At 43.5% G+C, this 19,016-nt stretch overlaps 2 protein-coding genes and 1 pseudogene across 6 annotated transcripts; 1 reads left to right on the plus strand and 2 right to left on the minus strand.

Annotated features, from left to right (window-relative positions):
• Positions 1-3,521: 3,521 nt before the first annotated feature.
• Positions 3,522-3,955, minus strand: LOC108615553 (phormicin pseudogene; annotated as a pseudogene).
• A 598-nt stretch (positions 3,956-4,553) lies between these two features.
• On the plus strand, positions 4,554-12,373 carry PolZ1 (DNA polymerase zeta catalytic subunit). 2 transcript variants are annotated; one of them, XM_089471221.1, is made up of 14 exons: positions 4,554-4,801; positions 4,880-5,109; positions 5,175-5,419; positions 5,481-5,722; positions 5,791-6,229; positions 6,289-6,408; positions 6,471-6,884; positions 6,946-7,039; positions 7,101-7,211; positions 7,268-9,488; positions 9,555-10,354; positions 10,418-11,512; positions 11,580-11,807; positions 11,866-12,373. In XM_089471221.1, exons 1-14 carry the CDS (start codon positions 4,682-4,684, stop codon positions 12,254-12,256), a joined length of 6,750 nt encoding a protein of 2,249 aa, XP_089327347.1. In that variant the 5' UTR covers positions 4,554-4,681; the 3' UTR covers positions 12,257-12,373. The 2 variants fall into 2 exon arrangements, with proteins under 2 accessions (XP_089327347.1, XP_017865574.1); XM_018010085.2 differs by having other exon boundaries at positions 7,101-7,202.
• A 417-nt stretch (positions 12,374-12,790) lies between these two features.
• Positions 12,791-18,936, minus strand: Nop17l (PIH1 domain-containing protein Nop17-like). 4 transcript variants are annotated; one of them, XM_018010091.2, is made up of 5 exons: positions 18,728-18,936; positions 15,918-17,347; positions 14,619-15,831; positions 14,390-14,543; positions 12,791-13,793 (listed from the first exon to the last, which is right to left on the minus strand). In XM_018010091.2, the coding sequence occupies exons 2-5, from the start codon at positions 17,140-17,142 to the stop codon at positions 13,557-13,559; spliced, it is 2,829 nt and encodes a 942-aa protein (XP_017865580.1). In that variant the 5' UTR covers positions 17,143-17,347; positions 18,728-18,936; the 3' UTR covers positions 12,791-13,556. The 4 variants fall into 4 exon arrangements, with proteins under 4 accessions (XP_017865580.1, XP_089327348.1, XP_089327350.1 ...); XM_089471222.1 differs by lacking the exon at positions 18,728-18,936 and adding an exon at positions 17,845-18,004; XM_089471224.1 differs by lacking the exon at positions 18,728-18,936 and adding an exon at positions 17,644-17,788.
• Between the last annotated feature and the right edge of the window lie 80 nt (positions 18,937-19,016).

Below are 19,016 nucleotides of genomic sequence, written 5' to 3' on the forward strand. Positions count from 1 at the left end.
CTTTTATATAATTTTTAATAACTACATCGGAAGAAACTTTATCCTTTATATTTAAAAACTAAATGGATTAAGTGATAGAAATCATTTTTAAAATTTCATGGTTGTAGCATTAGTAGTTTACGAGATCTCGACAATCATACGGACGGACTCTGGGAGAGTCTGCTATTTCAGATCAACAGATTCATGATGACAAACAGCCTAGACGGTATAAAACCTGGTATAGGACCTGGGCAAAATTACAAGCATTTCACTAAGAGCTCTACGTCGTCTCTTGATCGAAAATTTGAAGTTGAAGATAGGAAAAATTCAGATATTTCTATAGAGGATTTGGCGATGATTCATAAATTGGTTTGATACATGAATTCAATTCACAATTCAATTGATCACAGTGAGCGGACTGAAAGGGCATCCATAGGATATCCATTGGAAAATGGTATAGAGTCAAAAGGCGATTATGTGGAGAAACATAGAAAATAGATGTTCCAAATTTGCTTTATTTGTTAGGTCAGGCCATTTCGGGATCGCCTGAACAGTTTCATTTAAAATTAACTAAAATTCTTTAAATGCATTACGAAAGTTTGTTATTTAAGATATCTGCGAACACAACGGCAAACATTCCAGAAATCGCAATGTCCGGTCCAATATCCATGTAATACGCAGTAAGCAACGCAAGCTCTTTGCTTATTAAGTGGGAAATCAAACCACTTGCAGACAGAATGTGATGAAAGCCGTTTGTCCTGCACCTCCTGCGAAGAAGGCTCAGGCTCCTCGACCTCAGATTGAGCCCTTGCCATAGCCAGGAGAGCCAGTAAAATCAGACAAAGAATGGACTTCATTGTAGATGTTGTTAGCTGGTTAACTGTTAACTCTTCTCTTGCCTCAACGGACTGGTGCGTCGGGTTTTTATACACCCCGGCGTTGCCTTGTGCAGATTCCACGTAGCCGTAACATTTTAAATATCCCAAATCCAATTTGAACGCATGCTCAACGGGTGTGGCAAATCTGATAACATATTTTCCGGTATGCCAGAAGACTCCTATTTGTAGTGGTAGTGTTGTAGATGGATTATCTATGTATATCAAGCTTTCATAATCTGATGATAGCAAATTAAATTTGTGTATGGTCCACGGCACGTGTACGTGATTTTTTTTTTTATATTGAAAGGGGCGTGGTAGGTAGGTTGACCATCCATCCTGGAATTCCGGTACATATCCCGCTTTTAGAGGTAATGTCCCGATGTCCCGACCCGACACAAAATTGTCCCGGTTTTCTATTGTTTTGATACAAAAATAGGCAGTGTGGAGGTCAGGCCATCATGAGTACAATAACAATGATAGGACAATATAAGGATGTATTCATGTATATGGATTTACTTCTTGCGGAATTAGTCCCAAGATAATGTAATGATGCTGAATATGAAGAAAGTAAAAATTGAATGCAAAATTTTTAATTTTCGATATTTAGTTGCTTCACATATTGCTTATGTTTTTATGTTTTTCTTCCCATATATATTAGCTATAAATGTAAATTAAGTCAGAAACATTTCTGTAAATGCAGACTTTAAATTTTAATTATTTCAAATCTTCGATAGTACTATCGATGGTGTCACTATCGACTGTGAAAAAAAATCGCTGGTGCGTAGCTCTATCAGTATTATCGATAAGAAAGAAATCGACTGAGCTACCGATATATATAATATATAACAACAATAATTTAGACACCTATGGCCATTTCACAAATGTTTGTTGTTTTGCTCTTTTTACAGTTAAGCAATACATAAATGTAAAAAATGTATATATATACACTATAAAGTATATCAACTATACACAAGTATGTTCATTGAATTTATTAAAAAATCTTGAAATTTGTCATAATTTTACAACTAAGCATTTCATTCATAGCAAACGCAAAAATTTCCCTGGCATTTTCCGCCCCTATACTTGTTTGACCTGCAGTAGGCATTGCAGATCGCATTCCCCCCCTTGCAGAGGGATCGTCGGTTGTTGGACTGGTCACCATCGGTTTGAGCCATTGCCAGAGCCATGAGAGCAAGCAAAACCAGACACAGGACGGACTTCATTGTAGATGTTGCTATTTGCTTTAACTTTACCTTACCTCAATTCTCAAGTGACTGTGCGCCGGTTTTATATACATACACATACATACATAAATATCACAAATCCAATTTGAACGCCAGCTCCACGAGTGTAACAAATCGGAAAATGCATTTTGCGGTTTAACTTGATATTTTAAATTTTATTTTTTTTATGGCAAGAAATAATAATAATAATAATAATAATAATAATAATAATAATAATAATGTGTTTATGCGAAGGGTTCAGGGTATCCCCTAGTCGAGCAGTCTCGACTAGAGCCTTTCTTCTTTTTTTTCTTACGGAATTGAGCTGAAATTATATAAAAATAGATGGAACAACTTATATAAGTACGAGAGCGGTCTTTAATTTTATTTACAAATTTTACAATTTCCTCTATTATTTACAATTTTCTTCCTTTTTTGCTACAGATGCAATCCTTTTTGTTACAATGTCCGGATCTATAGCCATTCATTATGCAGTAAGCTAGGCAGGCTTGGTTCTTCACAAATTTGGTGCCGTTCCGGGTGCAAGTCTCTCGGAATTTTCTGCCACGTCTTGTCTCCTCCAAAAGAGCTGCTGCAGTAGTAGTAGTAGTAGTAGTAGTAGTATTCCCAATATCCGTGACCTCAGTTTGAGCTGTTGCCATAGCCAAAGCGACTAGCAAAATCAGACACGCGATATTCTTCATTGTAATTGTTGTTAGCACCTTAGGCCGCCACGTAGCTACGATGCTTCAAATATCGCAAAGACAATTTGAACAGGTGTTCTACAGGTCTGGCGAATTGGAAAATGAAATGTTGTGGTAAATATTTGAACTTATCGTCGCAATCCCGTGAAATGATCGTATGTTTATTTTGTGCAAAATAGAGATTTTAATAAAGAACGGTTAGAACACGTCTGTCTCACTTACTTGCAAAAAATAACAACTGAATTCGCTCTACTTTCGGAAAAAAGTCAATTTCAATCTAAGCGTATGTATACTTATATACAGTAAGGAAATTTAAAAAAAATGTCTGTAAAATTACAATTATTTACGGGAATGCGATTATATGTACAGCTACCGGACTGTGTCGAATCGAAAGAACCTTTATCTTCTATACTATTACAGTTAGTTTGACTAGGAACGGGCATAGCCAGATAATTGAGCTGGTTACGTTTTGACAGTGAAGGAGTATTCTGCAGTCGGCAGTAGCCGTTCTTACTTATTATATATGTGACGGTGGATTAAAATTCTATAAGAGAAATTATTTATTACAAAACGTAACAAAATGAATAGAATTTACAGTTAAATGTAGTTATTGAAATTATTTAAGGGAAACTAAATAAATTATTATAAATGAAAAGAATCTGTAGATAAACGTAGATAAATATTTGTATAAAATATCGCAGTTGAAAACTAATCAATGTAAATGAGTTAAATAGAAGTTAATACTACTATATGAGAGCATGCTCATTTAATTTATTGATAAATCATTTATTTGGGAAAAGTGGGGGAAAAGTTGTACAATTCAATGACGACAAACGCAAACAGCTTTGCTATTGCAGTAGCCGCCCTTGAAGCGCTTGGCTAAGCAGTGAACAGCGCAGGCTGAATTGTTCACATTCAAGAAGCTGAGCAGATCGCAGGTGGCACGCTTATAACGTTGATGGGTAACGGGTGCTGCAGGCTGCACCTCCTCTAACGCAGCTGGGCTAACGACATCCTCCTTTATATCAACTGTCTCCTTGACCAAAGGTTGAGCTATTGCCAGAGTCACGACAACGAGCAAAGTTAAGCACACGATAGACTTCATTGTAAATGTTGTTGGCTACTTAGGCTGTTCAGTTCGACTGATTTGGCTCAACTGATTGTGCAACCAGTTTATATACAGCCACGCATTGCCTTTGTCTTTCGGAGAGCTGTGCTCTGTTTCGGAATTCTCTTGGGATTCCCATTGGGTAGTTTTACCTCTGTAGCCCTCTTAAGTATACACACGGTCACGTACAGGGGGACTTTTAGGTGACACTTTCACTTGAATTATTATTGGATGACAGATAACAATGGATGGTCAATATCTTACACAAGGTCATTGTGTAAGGGTTTATTGACTGTGGCCCAAGTGTGTGCTCATTAAATGTAATGCAAAGCCGCTAGTCGTAATAATGTGACTTAGTTTGATAGAGCTTAAGTATTGGTCGTCTTCATTTCTAAAAATATTGCGTTGCTTAAGCTTACTACGTCATCACTATAAAATAGATATTGGAGCTTGAATTCAAATTGTGTTATTGTAACGACTAAAGTTTCGTTAATTACTCAATAGCGTCAAGCGCTTAATATTCGTTAAGCAAGTTTCGTTAAGTATCGAATTACGAGTTCGTCTTGGCAGCGTTGCCAGATTATGATTTACGTAGCCCTGGCACACATCATTATTTGGCGCCAATCTCTCTGTTGTACAAGAGCTGTTAATGAATTTCACAATGTTGCCGTACAAAGTTATTCCAGCCCTGGCATTCCTCAGCACTAAGAGTAAACAAGTTGGTTTAAATTGAGCTGCTGTAATTTTTAATGATTTTCGCCGGTATATATGCTAAAGGACGAATAGAAAATGTCGGACATAGACGGCATTTATTCGGTGCGGCTGGTGATTGCCGATTTTTATATGGAAAAGCCGGTGTTTGGTCTCGATCCGTGTTACTCGGAGCTGCGCGGCAAGGAAATTAAACGCGTAAGAAGTTTATCTGTTTCTTCAATTATGGCATTAATAATGTGTATATATATATATATATATATTCTTCTTTGATAGGTGCCCATTGTGCGCATATTTGGCGCGAATGCCAATGGCCAGAAATGCTGCATGCATGTGCATGGTGTCTTTCCCTACTTTTACATACCCTACGATAAGCGGGACTTTGAAACTGTGGAACGGGGCATATTGCAAATAGCGATGCATTTGGACAAGGCCATCAATATATCGCTGGGACAGGGCAGCTCCAATGCGCAGCATGTTTTTAAAATACAATTGGTTAAGGGAATGTGAGTTATTTATATAATATAATTTTTTTTTTTTTGTAAATAATATTTCTTCTACTTTATTGTAGTCCCTTCTATGGCTATCATCGCACGGAGCATCAGTTTTTCAAGATTTTCATGTTCAATCCCCGTTTTGTGAGACGCGCTGCTAATTTATTGCAAAGCGGCGCAATATTGAACCGAAATTTTAATCCACACGAATCGCATGTACCCTACATTCTACAATTCATGATCGATTATAATTTGTATGGCATGAGCTACTTGCATGTGCCGCTCGAGGTTGTCAAATTTCGTCGGCAAACTGAGGAAGATGGTATAAGATTATAAATAATCCATTTAGCCAGAATTCTAACTCCTTTTCGCTTTCCTTGCAGTTGTGGCCTATGCGAATGTGAAGCCCCAGCAGCTCCTGGATCCCAGTTCTGTTAAGAAAGTCGCCTGCAGTGCTTTAGAAGTAGACATCAGCTCAAACTTTATACTGAATCGTTTTCAGTTGGTTACCAAAACGAATTCAACGCACACAAATCCCGGCATTGAGGCCATCTGGCACGATGAGCACGTGCGCAGACAAAAGCTGGCTGAGAGCTACGGAGGAGATAGCCAGAAACTAAATGCGGTACCTGTTGGAATTACACTCATGCCAATCTCTCTAAAAATTTACTTATAAATTTGCTTCATTTGCAGCTGCCTGTGCTGCAAGTGCCGCCCACGCAGGAGCGTCCGAATGTGGAAATAGCAGAGAGCCATCATTTCTATCGTGCTGCTCTGGAGAGCAAGCTGCTGTCCTTGGACCAAACAGTTAGCGGCGAGCAAACTCTGGCCGATCAAACACAGATCAGCAATATAAATATCACGCTACAAACCAGCGCCAAGGAGCAGCGTCGTCAATTTAATTTGCAGAAGCTTTTGGTCAATGCCGTTTATCCAGAGGAATGCAGCCAGGATGCCCAGGAGCAGTTGATCAATGCTTCAACTATACAAAATCATCTATCGGGCAGCGGCAGTGTGCACAGTCCAGGCCAGGACGTTCAGAATGAGGATGATGCTGCCTTTCTGGATGATACGTTAGTGGATGAGGAACTGCAGCAACAAGCCAATGGTCCAGTGCCACATGATGCTACATGTAAGCTTATATAAAATTGATAGCAATATATAAAATAAATAATTGGAATCTAATTTCAGTGCGCGAAGAGGATTTGGAGTTGCTTGAAGTGCTGCAGCAGCTGGAGGAAGAGAATGCAAATGAATCACACATTGATTTGGACAGCTCACTAGCGCAGCTGTCGCAGCAGCATAAGAAGTGTAAAACCGTATACAAATTAAGTTTGATAATTAATTTCATTGATTTCTAACTGATTTTTCAGTCGAGCTAACACCTGAGCAGTTGGACAAACAAACAGCTGCAGCGGCCACACAGCAGCCGTTGTCCGAAGACGAGAGCGACAACTCGGATGAAGACAACGCAGCTGGCAATGCGCATGACTTTTCCGTCGCTTTGGATGACATCGATGAGTTGCTGCTCAAGCTCAGCCAGAGTCAGAGTGTGCCTGGCCCAGCGACCAGTCAGGAGCGTGAAATGCCGCAAATCGATGGGGCCGACGATCAGCTGCAGCGCACGCCCACTAAGGGCAAGAGAGGGACACAACAACGGACTCCACCACGCACACCGACCACGCCCAAAGGTCGCATAAGCAGGCAGCAGCCACGCACGCCCAGGTCTAGTGCGGCCAAGAAATATGCACCGTTACCTTTGACTATAACGAGCAGATCTGCACAGAGTAGGTGTGGGCATCTTAAAGATTAATACTCCCTCATTCTAAAACTCTTATTCACTTGCAGAACAGGAGCAGGAGGCAGCAGCTGTTCTGCCAGTGCCAGCGAGCAATGCCATCAAGAAGCGTCTGAGCCAGCAGCTTGAGACGAACGTTCAGAGGTATAATCACATATCAAGAATATTTAAACCCTACTGATAATTCCATATTCTTCACATATAGTCCAGCTGTATCGCTGCGCAAGAAGGTAGCCATGTCCGAGCTGCGCCGTAAGACCATTTCCACAGACTCTTTCGCAGAACTGGAAGCTCTACGGGATGATTCGTATGTTAAGTTAGTCTTCTCTTTAAAGTTCCTTTATATATATATATAGTTTTATATATACTTAGCACTCCTCCACGTCGCAGCACGCGCCGCAGCACGCGTAATTTGGACAAAACGCACGTTGCTTGCTATCTGACGCCGCGCCAGAAAAATACACGCATTTCTGAAGTCTTTGCAACAGAGGAGTCACTAATGGAGCAGAAGCAGCCACGTCGCAGTAAACGCAAGCAAGCTAAACAAGCTGAAGAGGATCACCCGGCTCCTAAGGCAAAGATCAATTTGGAAAAGATTAGCCCGGTTGCAGACTCTCCTGCTGCAACTAGCGATGATGAGGCAATTGTATCTGATACAGAGAGCGACAGATCTGTGGCCAGACCCAATCTAAGACGATTACGAAGGAGTTTTCGCGAATCATTGCTGGCCAAACGAGCGACACCGCTGAGTAAAATAGCACAATGTCAGTCATCAGACACACCAGAGAGTGGAAGGAGTAAAAGTCCAGAAAGTCCAATGGCTCAAAATGTAGCCAGTCCAGTTGCAGAGACTCCACTGTGTCGAAATGCAACAAGTGCAATGCCAGCGAATGCAAAGAGTCAAGCTACAAGTCCAACGCCAGAGAGATCTAGGAGTCGAGCTGCATCAAGTTCCATGCCACAGAATCAAAAGGCATCAAGTCCAATGCCAAATAGCTCTAGGAGTCGAGCTACAGCAAGTCTAGAGCGAGAGAGCTCTAGGAGTCGAACTGCATCCAGTTCAACTCGAGTCCGAGAAACTCCACTGAGTCGAACTGTAGCAAGTCCAATGCCAGAGGGTGCCAGGAGTGAAGCTACAGCAACTCCCATGTCAGGGAGCTCTAAGAGTCGAGCTGCATCAAGCTCTGTACGACAGAATTTAAGGAGTCAAACTAAGACTAGTCCAGTTCGAGAGACTCCACTGGGTCGAACTGTGCCAAGAAGTCAAACTGCGGAAACTCCAATGCCAGAGAATCCAAGGAGTCAAGCTATAGCAACTCCAATGCCAGAGAGCTGTAGCAGTCGAGCTTCCGGCACAAGTGCTAAAAGTCAAATCTTGACAAGTCTAATGCCAGTGAGATCTGTGAATCCATTAAGTCAATTGTCAACACCTTTGACTCCTAAACAATCTTTAAAAGTTGGCGCAGCAGATGAAACTGCAAACGAAGATGTTGACACGCCACAGTGTAGTCCACGAAGTCTAGATAACAATACGCCAGAGCTGATGAAAAGTTTCTATGAGCACTCGTTCATCATAAACAGCCCATCCGTATTCAGCGACGACATAGACAGTCCCCAGCCGTCGGCACAAATTAAGCTGGAGGCCAATGCTCATACGACTTCAACAAACTCGGCAGATCCCAACGCATTTGTGATAGCTCCCTTGGAGCTGCCGCCCAGCTATGAGGAGGTGTTGCACAGCTGCCGCAAATTGGATATACCCGAGTATGTGTTCCAGCAACCCTTCTATAGCAATCCTGCGGATGTCAGCAAAATGACCGAGGTGGGCTTTTTGGTGTTGCGCATACCGGGCAACAAGCTCAATGATCTGGAGCCCTTTGAAAGCAGCGTTCTGCATAGCAATCAAGGTCTGGCTGCCTGGCGACGGAGGCAGTTGGTGTCGATTGGAGGACCGGCTATATTGCAGCGCTATCGCAATGAGCAGCAGGTGCGGGAGTACTTTAGCAGCGAACAGCGGCTGGTCATGGAGCCCGCAATGAGTCCGCCCAGCAGGCAGGATGCCAAGCTGTGGCTGAAGGCAAGGGAGCTGCACAAGCAGCGCCAAGGCGAGAAGGAGGAACTGCGGCCTGCGGGCAATGATGTGGACAGCCCCATCAAAATCAAGCGTCAGAAAATAACCATGATGCTTAATGAAGTTGATGCTGAGGGTGGAGCCAGTGGCGATGAGGATGGCGACCTAAATTGCAGTGGGCTAACGCTGACGCCCATGTCACAGACGCCACAGCACAGTGGCGCAGCCAAGTCCCAAGCCAAGGGCACGCCACTAAGCAGCAAGATGCGCTCCAAGCGTGCCACAAAACTCCAGTTTGAAGCCGCACAGGAGGAGCAGCCGAGCAGCAGTCAGTCGAGCGAGAAAAGCGTGAGCAGCAATGCTGCCCTGGAGGCACTGGAGCGCAGCTCCTTCGTCAGAAGCATCAGCAGCGGACGCAATAGCCATGAGCTGAGCTTCGGACTCACCAATGCCACGCTGGACAATACCTTTGGCTTCAAGGTAAATCTGGAGAACCTGCAACAAGCCAAAGCGGACATAGAGGTGGGTGAATCGATGTGAGCTCATCCTGTTTGAGCTATTGTTGATATTTGATCTATGTTTCCATAGTGCAACTATTTGACCACCATGACACTGGAGCTGTTTGTGCCGACGCGTGGCGAGCTGCTGCCGGATCCGTTGCATGATGAGATACGCTGCCTATTCTACGCCATCGAACACAGTTTGCCGGAGCAGTCACAGTCGCTGCCGAGCAAAGCGTGCGGCTATATTATTGTCAGCGATAGTCAGGACATCTTAAGTGAGGGACGTCATCATGGCCTGGATGCGGACATTGAGCTGCAGGTGGTGCAGAGCGAGGCACAGGCATTTGAAGCGCTGCTGGCGCTTTGCACACGCTGGGATGCGGACATCTATGCCGGCTACGAGATCGAAATGAGCTCCTGGGGCTATGTGATTGAGCGTGCCAAGCATTTGTGCTTCAACATTGCGCCACTGCTGTCGCGTGTGCCCACGCAGAAGGTGCGAGACTTTGTGGACGAAGATCGTGAATCGTTTACAGATCTCGATGTGGAGATGAAGCTCTGTGGTCGGATTCTCTTAGATGTTTGGCGTCTAATGCGCTCCGAGATTGCGCTCACCTCGTACAGCTTTGAGAACGTGATGTATCACATCCTGCACAAGCGTTGTCCCTGGCACAGTCCGCGTGCCCTGAGCGACTGGTATGCTTCGCCCTGCACCCGCTGGATTGTGCTCGAGTACTATTTGGAGCGGGTGAGGGGCACCTTGGCGCTGCTCGACCAGCTGGATCTGCTGGGCCGCACGAGTGAGATGGCTAAATTGATTGGCATACAGTTCTACGAGGTGCTCTCCCGTGGCTCGCAGTTTCGGGTGGAGAGCATGATGTTGCGGTAAGTGCGAGATTGCATTTACCTGTAAGCATTGTCAATATCAATTCCAATATTCATTTATAGAATTGCCAAGCCAAAGAATTTGGTGCCGCTTTCGCCCAGTGTGCAGCAGCGCGCCCACATGCGTGCCCCCGAGTATCTGGCACTCATCATGGAGCCGGAGTCTCGATTCTATGCTGATCCGCTCATTGTGCTGGACTTTCAGAGTCTGTATCCTAGTATGATTATCGCCTACAACTATTGTTTCTCGACGTGCCTGGGCCGTGTGGAGCATCTGGGCAGCAGCACCCCGTTCGAATTTGGTGCCTCGATGTTGCGTGTCTCACGGCAGCTGCTGCAGCAGCTACTCGAACGGGATCTGGTAACCATTTCGCCATGTGGCGTGGTCTTCGTTAAGCGGGAGGTGCGCGAGGGCATCTTGCCGCGCATGCTGAGCGAGATTCTGGATACGCGTCTCATGGTGAAGCAATCGATGAAGCTGCATCGCGACAGCTCCGCATTGCAGCGTGTGCTGCACTCCCGGCAGTTGGGCCTGAAGCTGATGGCAAATGTCACCTATGGCTATACGGCGGCCAATTTCAGTGGACGCATGCCCGCCGTCGAGGTGGGCGATTCGGTAGTGTCCAAAGGCCGAGAGACTCTGGAGCGTGCCATCAAATTGGTGGAGACGAACGAGAAGTGGAACGTGCGTGTTGTCTATGGCGATACGGATTCCATGTTCGTGCTCGTGCCCGGACGCAATCGCGCTGAAGCCTTTCGCATTGGCGAGGAAATCGCAGAAGCAGTAACCGAAATAAATCCCCACCCAGTTAAGCTGAAGCTGGAGAAGGTCTATCAGCCGTGCATGCTGCAGACTAAGAAGCGCTATGTGGGCTACATGTATGAGACGCCAGAGCAAGAGCAGCCCGTCTACGAGGCGAAAGGCATTGAAACGGTGCGGCGAGACGGTTGTCCAGCCGTGGCCAAAATGCTGGAGAAGGTGCTGCGGCTGCTCTTCGAAACGGCGGACGTGAGTCAAATCAAACAGTACGTGTGCCGGCAATTCACCAAGCTGCTCTCGGGTCGAGCCAATCTGCAGGATTTGATCTTTGCCAAGGAATTTCGTGGGCTGAATGGCTATAAGCCCACAGCCTGTGTGCCGGCACTGGAGCTGACGCGGTAAGAAAATGATAAAGAGAAAAAAATAAAATATATTTACTGAATATCTCCCGGTCTACGCATACAGCAAATGGATGCTAAAGGATCCCCGACGTGTGCCACGTCGTGGCGAGCGTGTGCCCTTCTGCATCATCAATGGTCCGCCAGGTGTGCAGCTCATACGCCTGGTGCGTCACCCACACGAGATACTGGCCAATGAGGGCTACAAAATCAATGCGATTTACTATATAACCAAGGCCATTATACCTCCACTCAATCGTTGCCTGCTGCTCATAGGAGCCGATGTGAATGATTGGTAATAGAATGAGCTGCACTCTTGGAACACAATCTTATGCTATTCAATTCCTTCACAGGTTCAGCAACTTGCCACGCAAACTGCTGATGACGCCCGCCCAGTCGGCGGCGGGTGAGCTTTTGAATCGCGGCAATGCCAAATCCACTATATCCCAATATTTCTCCACGACCAACTGCATCATTGAGTGCGGCCGGCAGACCAAAGCGGGCATCTGTGCGGAGTGTGCGCGCATGCCGACCAAGTGCATTGTCACGCTCCAGGCGAAGCTGGCGCAGCTGGACCGTGGCTACAGGCTGACGCAGCAGATATGCCAGGCCTGTTGCGGCAGATTGGGTGATCTGCAGTGCGGCTCACTAGATTGTCCGGTGCTCTATGTGCTGGAAGTGAAACGTCGAGAGCTGCAGCAGATGCCATTTATACGTAAACAGCTGGAGGAGCGTTTTAATTAGCTTACGTGAACTGTGTAAATATGTATGTATATATTTTGTTGAAGTTTTTGTTGCTAAAAATAGTATTATATTTATATTTTACATAAATATGCATGAAAATAAATTATTTAAAAAGAATTTTAATGTAAATCGTTCTTCAATGAGCATAATGGCCATTTACTTCGCTTTCAAATTCTAACGGCCCAAAAATACCAGTTCGTCCGCTGGTTCGCTCGATTCGAACGAAATTTCGACTAAAGTACCAGGCGAACAGAAGTTGCAGCAAGGCAGCAAACAATTGAACACAAATTTCATTGCGTACTTACGGAGCAGCCATTAACAGCTGTTAAGCCGTTGCTAAGCCAAGCTGCTGTTACTGCTAAATAGCTGCTGCTAATTAACAGACTGGCTGATGTTAAAGGGCAGCGTGAATAAAGTCATGTCTTAGGCGCAAATGAGTTTCGATATTAATGAAATATACTATCTAAAAATTTTTAAATGCTTATATAAAAGTGTAAGCATTACGTCCCCAATAAGATTTAGATACACTCAAGGTTTTATATTGTTGTTGTATATTTAACTTGTGGCTGTTTAAAAAAGTTAAAAACTACTCGTACATTTAGTATCGGCAGCCAGTATATAGTATATGTAAATAGCTTATACACTATGAATGCAAGTGTGTGTGTGTGTGTGTGTGTATGTATTGCATATATGCATTGTTAACTATTGATATTGTTTTGTTGCCATTTGTAATTTGCATTTGTTTAAACTAATTTTCATGAGAGACTTCTTGTTAATTAAATTTGTATACATATATACGTATGTGTGTGCTTGTATATATATATATATATATTCAGATGGTAATGCGTGTGTTTGTATGATCTAAAAAATAGTATTATGAGAACTTTGTAATTTAACAATTTGTTTCCAATTTCATTTTAACCAAATTAAATAACAATTATATTTATGCATTTATATAACCATGTACACGTAGGTGAATTTATATATTCCTTTTATCATTTTGATTTTCTTGTTTGCCCTGATTTATAATTCATTATTATTATTAATATTATTATAAATATATGTACCTAAACAATTTGCAATTGTATATGGTTATTAAATTGAGCGCCTGTTTGCCGATAAACAATTTACAATCAAAAACTTTTCGTTAAAAAAAAATAGTAATAATAATAGTACATTTATATTGTTGCTGTATATAATTAGTTTAATAAATGTAGCTTCAAAAATTCCATGGAAAACCTGCCTCGAAAAATAACACATGCACAGTTCGCTGATCAAGAGTGGCTTGAGCTCAGCTCCTTTATATATTCGTAGCATCCTGTGCCTCCTCATCAACATCATCCATTTCAAACATCATGGTATTCTTGGCATCAGCCTCATTGCGTTTAGTTGCGTTTTCGTTGCTGTGATTGTTTTTGTTGTTAATGGAACCGTTGGTCAAGTCAAGGCCGCTGTCGTGCAGCGACTGCTTCTTGTTATCCTTGACATGAGGATGATTATTGTTGTTTTGCTTGAAATACTGTGCATTGGCAGCAGTCTGAAAGGTGAAGAAGAAGCATGAGTTAGTTAATTATACGAATATAGGATTAAATTTATTCAATGAGACAATGAGTGGAGATACTATCTATTCTCTAATCAGTACTTTACAGCTTTCACTAGCATTCCCCCTTTACGCTTAACAACTTTCAGCAATTGATGTTATCATGTCTAACTAATCTCAAGCATCATCATCACTCAATTAACTATTTACCTAAATCACATACGATTTGCAAGTAAATTGAAATATTTCTTTATCATTCCGAACTTTGACCTTCAGTTAATAGAGCTGGGTTGATTTAACTGGAATCGCAATAAGACTGCACCAAACTGGTTGATGCCCGGCTTACTTTAAATTATCGCATTTAGTTGCGAATTAATTTGCAATTTATGTTAAATATTTAACTAGCTTACACACGTAGAAGACTACTTATTCCGAATTCCGAATTCCTGACCAAACAATAGATAATTTAACACTATGTACTAGACCTGGCTGTAGATGAAAATCAATATTTGCGTTTGCCGCACTAATTCAATTAGCTCCTCAAATCGGCAAATTAACAAGGTGATGCCAATCAGTTGCTATCACAAGTTTACCTTGTGGGCGGGCTGATCTCCGTTGCCGTGTGTTGAATCCACCTCCACGTAATCGGCCGAGTCGCCCTCGCTGAGGCGACGCTGTTGGGCGCGCAATTTACAATCGCGTCGCTTTTGATTCTTCTTGCGTTGGCCCAGTATGCTCGAATCAAGCCTAAAAATAGAGACGCGAATTGTCAAATTAGATGGAAATTGGTCGCAATTGAAAGCATTTTATATTTAGACGCACCTGAACACTTGCTTCATGATGTGATCATTAAATCTAACAGTCTTCTTGCAGCTCTCCGACAGACCTGCTTCATCGCCACCTCGCTCCTCGGGTATGCTGCCGAACGATTGCGAGAACCCAGTGCCAGCCGCATCCACTGAGCACGAATACGTAGAGGAGCAATCATCAATGGATGAGCAGCTATCGGAGATAGAGGGATGTGGTCCGTAGCGACTGAAACGTTTCAAGATGCCACGTTGCACGCAGCTGCTACCAAGGCTGCTCTCGTTGCACTCTGAGTAGCTGCGCTGCTTGCGATGTGGCAGCTTGAGCGTATCCATTGGCTGAGAGACGCTCGTAAAGCAATCTGAAGACGCATCTTCCAGCTGCTCTTGAGCCTCATTCTCTTTCTCCTTTTGCTCCTGTTGTTCCTGCAATTGCAGTTCTGCCTGCTGCTGCTGTTGCTGCAATTTCAATTGTTGTTGCTGTTGCTGCTCCTTCTGTTGCTGCAGCACTTGCTCATGATGCTCTTGAGCCAATTTCAGATCCTCGCAAGCCGACTCGGAGAGCGAGCGTTGCTTCTTGTTGCGCTTACGCTGCTTCTTGTTCAGTTTCTTCTGATGATGCAGCTGTTGCAACTCCTGCTGATGCTCATGCAGCAGTTCTAGACTGTCTAAGGGAGCTTCATTCTCTTGCGGCTCAATTGTTACTTCCAGTGCGTGCTCCACATCATTGTGGTCCATGTTAATGTGTAGTGATTTCTCCGACACTAGGTCGCATTTCTCCATCTCAGCAACCTCAACCTCAGTTTCTTTCTCATTATTGTTATTTTGGTGACCAAACACAGGGTATTCCTTGAGATCATTGCTATCGGTTCCAGCCAGATAGCTAGGCAGCAACATGCAGTGCTCATTCATAGTCAGTCGCAATACCACATTCTCATCGCCAGTATCAACTTCGACTTGATCGATACGCAGCTCTGGCTGCACCCCATCGGGCAGCTGCATTAGGAACGCATAGTGGGTGGGATAATAGCCAGTGCCCATGGAGGCAAATTGCAAGTGCAGGCTGCGTGCCTGCTGCAGGGTCTGCACCGAGTCCGGTTGCACGTTCGACACGTGCAACACGAAGACAATCACATTGTCCAAAATATTGCAATTAAACTGGGCGGGCAGCAGATAGTGCAGATTGCTCTTAAGGAATGAGCGAGGCGAAACAACGGCAGTGGGTGGGACTAAATAAACAAATCAAAGCGAAGCAACGCAATTTAGAACAGATCTATATATCTAGTATACATATGTATGTATATAACCTACTTACATGCATTGGAATCATTTTCTTGATTGTGCTCACTTAGCTCGACAACAAGTTCCTCATCCTCAACTGGCGATTCGCCATTCGAGTTGAGCTCGACGCCGCTGTCCTCGCGGCTGAGATTTCGTACGGTATCGTGCAAGTTGCGCTCTTCACGAGGCGTGGAACGCACCACGGGCAATGTGATGCGTAGACACCTGTGATCCGTGTCGAAGCGTGCATTGCCAGCCTTATCATTCACAGTGTAGGGTAAATCCACCTTCAGTTTGTATTTGGCCCCTTGCTTCTCGCTGAGCAGATAGACCGACTTTTCCGTCACATCTAGATGACAATCGGCCGTGGAGCTAAGCAGCGGCAATTCGATCTCAACGACCAGAGCACGTGGTACTGTCACATGCAGCTTGGCATCCAGCTCATCTGTATATTCAGCCATATCCACGTCATGGCTATGCTTGATGCAGTATTTAGGCACAGCAAATTTTGGCACGGCCGTCACCTTTGTCTTCATTGGCAAGACCTTAGACTGACCGGCATCAGCTTCGGGCTTCTTTGGATACATGTGCTCTAAGGGATGCGGTTCCTTCTCCTCGGCTGTTGGATTTTTCGATAAAGTACGCAGCACACTGGGACGCGCCATGCCCTTGTAGTCAAGCTTGGGAAACTTGAGATTGGCACGATCCAGATTTACATGATATTCCCGCTCCACGCCATCGAGAGCGGTATCGATGAGGCATTGACGGAACTGCGCGTTGCGCTTGGCTAAATGCAGTGCATCCGGATGGAAGACAACATCATAGACTTTACAAAGCTTGTTATTGGCATCGAGATCGTCGCGTGGCGGTATCTGGGCCAATGGAATGGACCAGCTGAGACCCTTTTGGCCAGTTTGGGAATTAACTGAAACCTCATTGTTGGGGCGTTCTACAACTTTGCAGCTTGCAATGTTAATGAAACATTTCAGCTCGCCATCAATTGATGTTTTAATCACAAAGCCCGGCTGGGGATGTATAAAGGTGACATCAACGCCACGCTCCTTTTCCAGCTGTGTTATCTCCTCCTCGTAGATCTTGCGATTCTCCGGATCCTGAATTTCGTCCACGTAATCGAAGAACAACTTGCGAAACTCTTCGTTCTTTAAAGCGTCACGAATGCGGTCAAACTCATCATTGGAAATATCCAACTTTTCATTACCATGGATCTTTGAGTGTTTATTACGAGTAGAAGCGGACATAGCTTCAGATCCTCAAGCTTGCACTCACTCTCACTAGCACTGTCTCACTCTCACGCTCACTGACACTAGCACTTTTACGAAGTTACGCGTAATTCGACAAAGATCTCCTCTTTCAAACACTTGTTGCACTTTTTTTTAAATAATTTTAAAGTTTTAACGCGAATAGAAGTTTGTTGCTGATGTTTTTGCTACGTTCGAGTGGGTTCTGAAACGAAAGAGAAAAAGAGAGTGAAATGGTAATTAAAGCTGATGCAATAACACGCAAAATTGATTTTCGATAGAAGCCGCATTCTGACGTACGCAGTCAGCACACACATACACACCCACATGCATGTCGATGAGTTGCTTATCTCTCAATTGTCGTAGGTTTCGATTCGCTAAACATATGCAAACCCCTTTCGTAATCTACACTCACGCATTTATATGATAACATAAATACAATTCATTTCATATAAAAATAAAAGCACACTCAATATACACCCAATAGTCGGGCAGACTTACACACACACATACACTCTTTGTCTCTATCTCTTTTTGTCCCTCTCTCAGTAAAAATTTGCCGGTTGCACTTTATTTATTATTTTTGTTTTTGGCAACCGCGAAATTTATAATTACATAGATTATGTAACGAACACGAAGGCGGGCAGAATATAGACTTAGTGGGGCGGGATATCGTTTTATTATTATATAGTGAAAACGTACTGCGTAGTTTGCCGTTTTGTTGTGACCGTCGTTTCGTATCAGTGTCTGTGTGTGTGTGTGCAAATGTTTGCGGCGCGAGCGAACTTTTACGAATAAGCATTCAAACGCCGGCAAATATTTTGCAGGCCGTATGACGAAAGCGAATGAGGGAATGACGGGGGCGACGATAGATAAGCAGTGGCAGCTAACCAACCACTTGCCCTCAATTGTTTTGTGTCTGCGTTGTTATTGTTCTTGTTTAGCGATGTTCTTTATATAAATGTGTAAGTATGTAATCTGTATGCGTTGCTAGTGTTACGCAGCCGGACGAGATGGGATGTCAAAATACACGTATACACAGATAAACACAGGACAATAAAATTATAGAAAAGGGACACAATCACATGTTTGGGCTGCTTAGCGCGTGTGCTCGTGTGTGTGTGTGTGCGTGTTTGTGTGTACACGCGCAAAAGAAAATGTGGAAAAATTATTACAGTTACGTGACCAAGGGGAGCACATGTATGTATGAAGGTTTCACACAGAAAATGCGGTGTTTGATCAATATCAATACGAATGGTATGTAGGAGATTGATTGATTTTCTGCATTTATTATGTGGCCCACTAGACAAAACCGGTCCCAAATAAACCAAGCAGACGTAAACCAATCACACGCCCTCCGAACAGGATTTGTAAAGAGAATTGCACAGGCGCCGTTGCCATTGTAAGATGAAGTTGACAATACGAATGAACTTGAACGTAGGAAGGAAAGTCAATGACCACTGGGCAGCATTTACCGCAATCACAATTTATTAAAGCAAAATAGTAGAACTAGCGTATTGATGCATTTTGTTCCAGCAACCACACGCATACATATAAGCAGAGAGATACACAAGTCCAAACTTACCTAAAAAATATATATATGTAAATACATACGTGTATGTACTTAAATATTTATTAACTTTTATTTATTTTAATTTTTTTCTGTTAAAATTACTGGGATATTGTCTTTGACGTTTTGTTCAGATATTCTAGAAACTTTTCAGCTGATCAATTTTTTCCAGGCGAAGCAAGCTGAGGACCGGCTCAGTGTGACCTAAACAACTTAACGACGAGTGGTTTAAATAGTAAACTCTAACAACATTTGGTATTATTCTTACAGTTTTAAGTATGGGCACCCAAAATTACTGCTGTTA

This window comes from Drosophila arizonae, chromosome 5 (assembly GCF_054131065.1).
Source record: "Drosophila arizonae isolate 15081-1271.41 chromosome 5, UAZ_ARI_1.0, whole genome shotgun sequence".
Classification (NCBI taxonomy): Eukaryota; Metazoa; Arthropoda; class Insecta; order Diptera; family Drosophilidae; genus Drosophila; species Drosophila arizonae.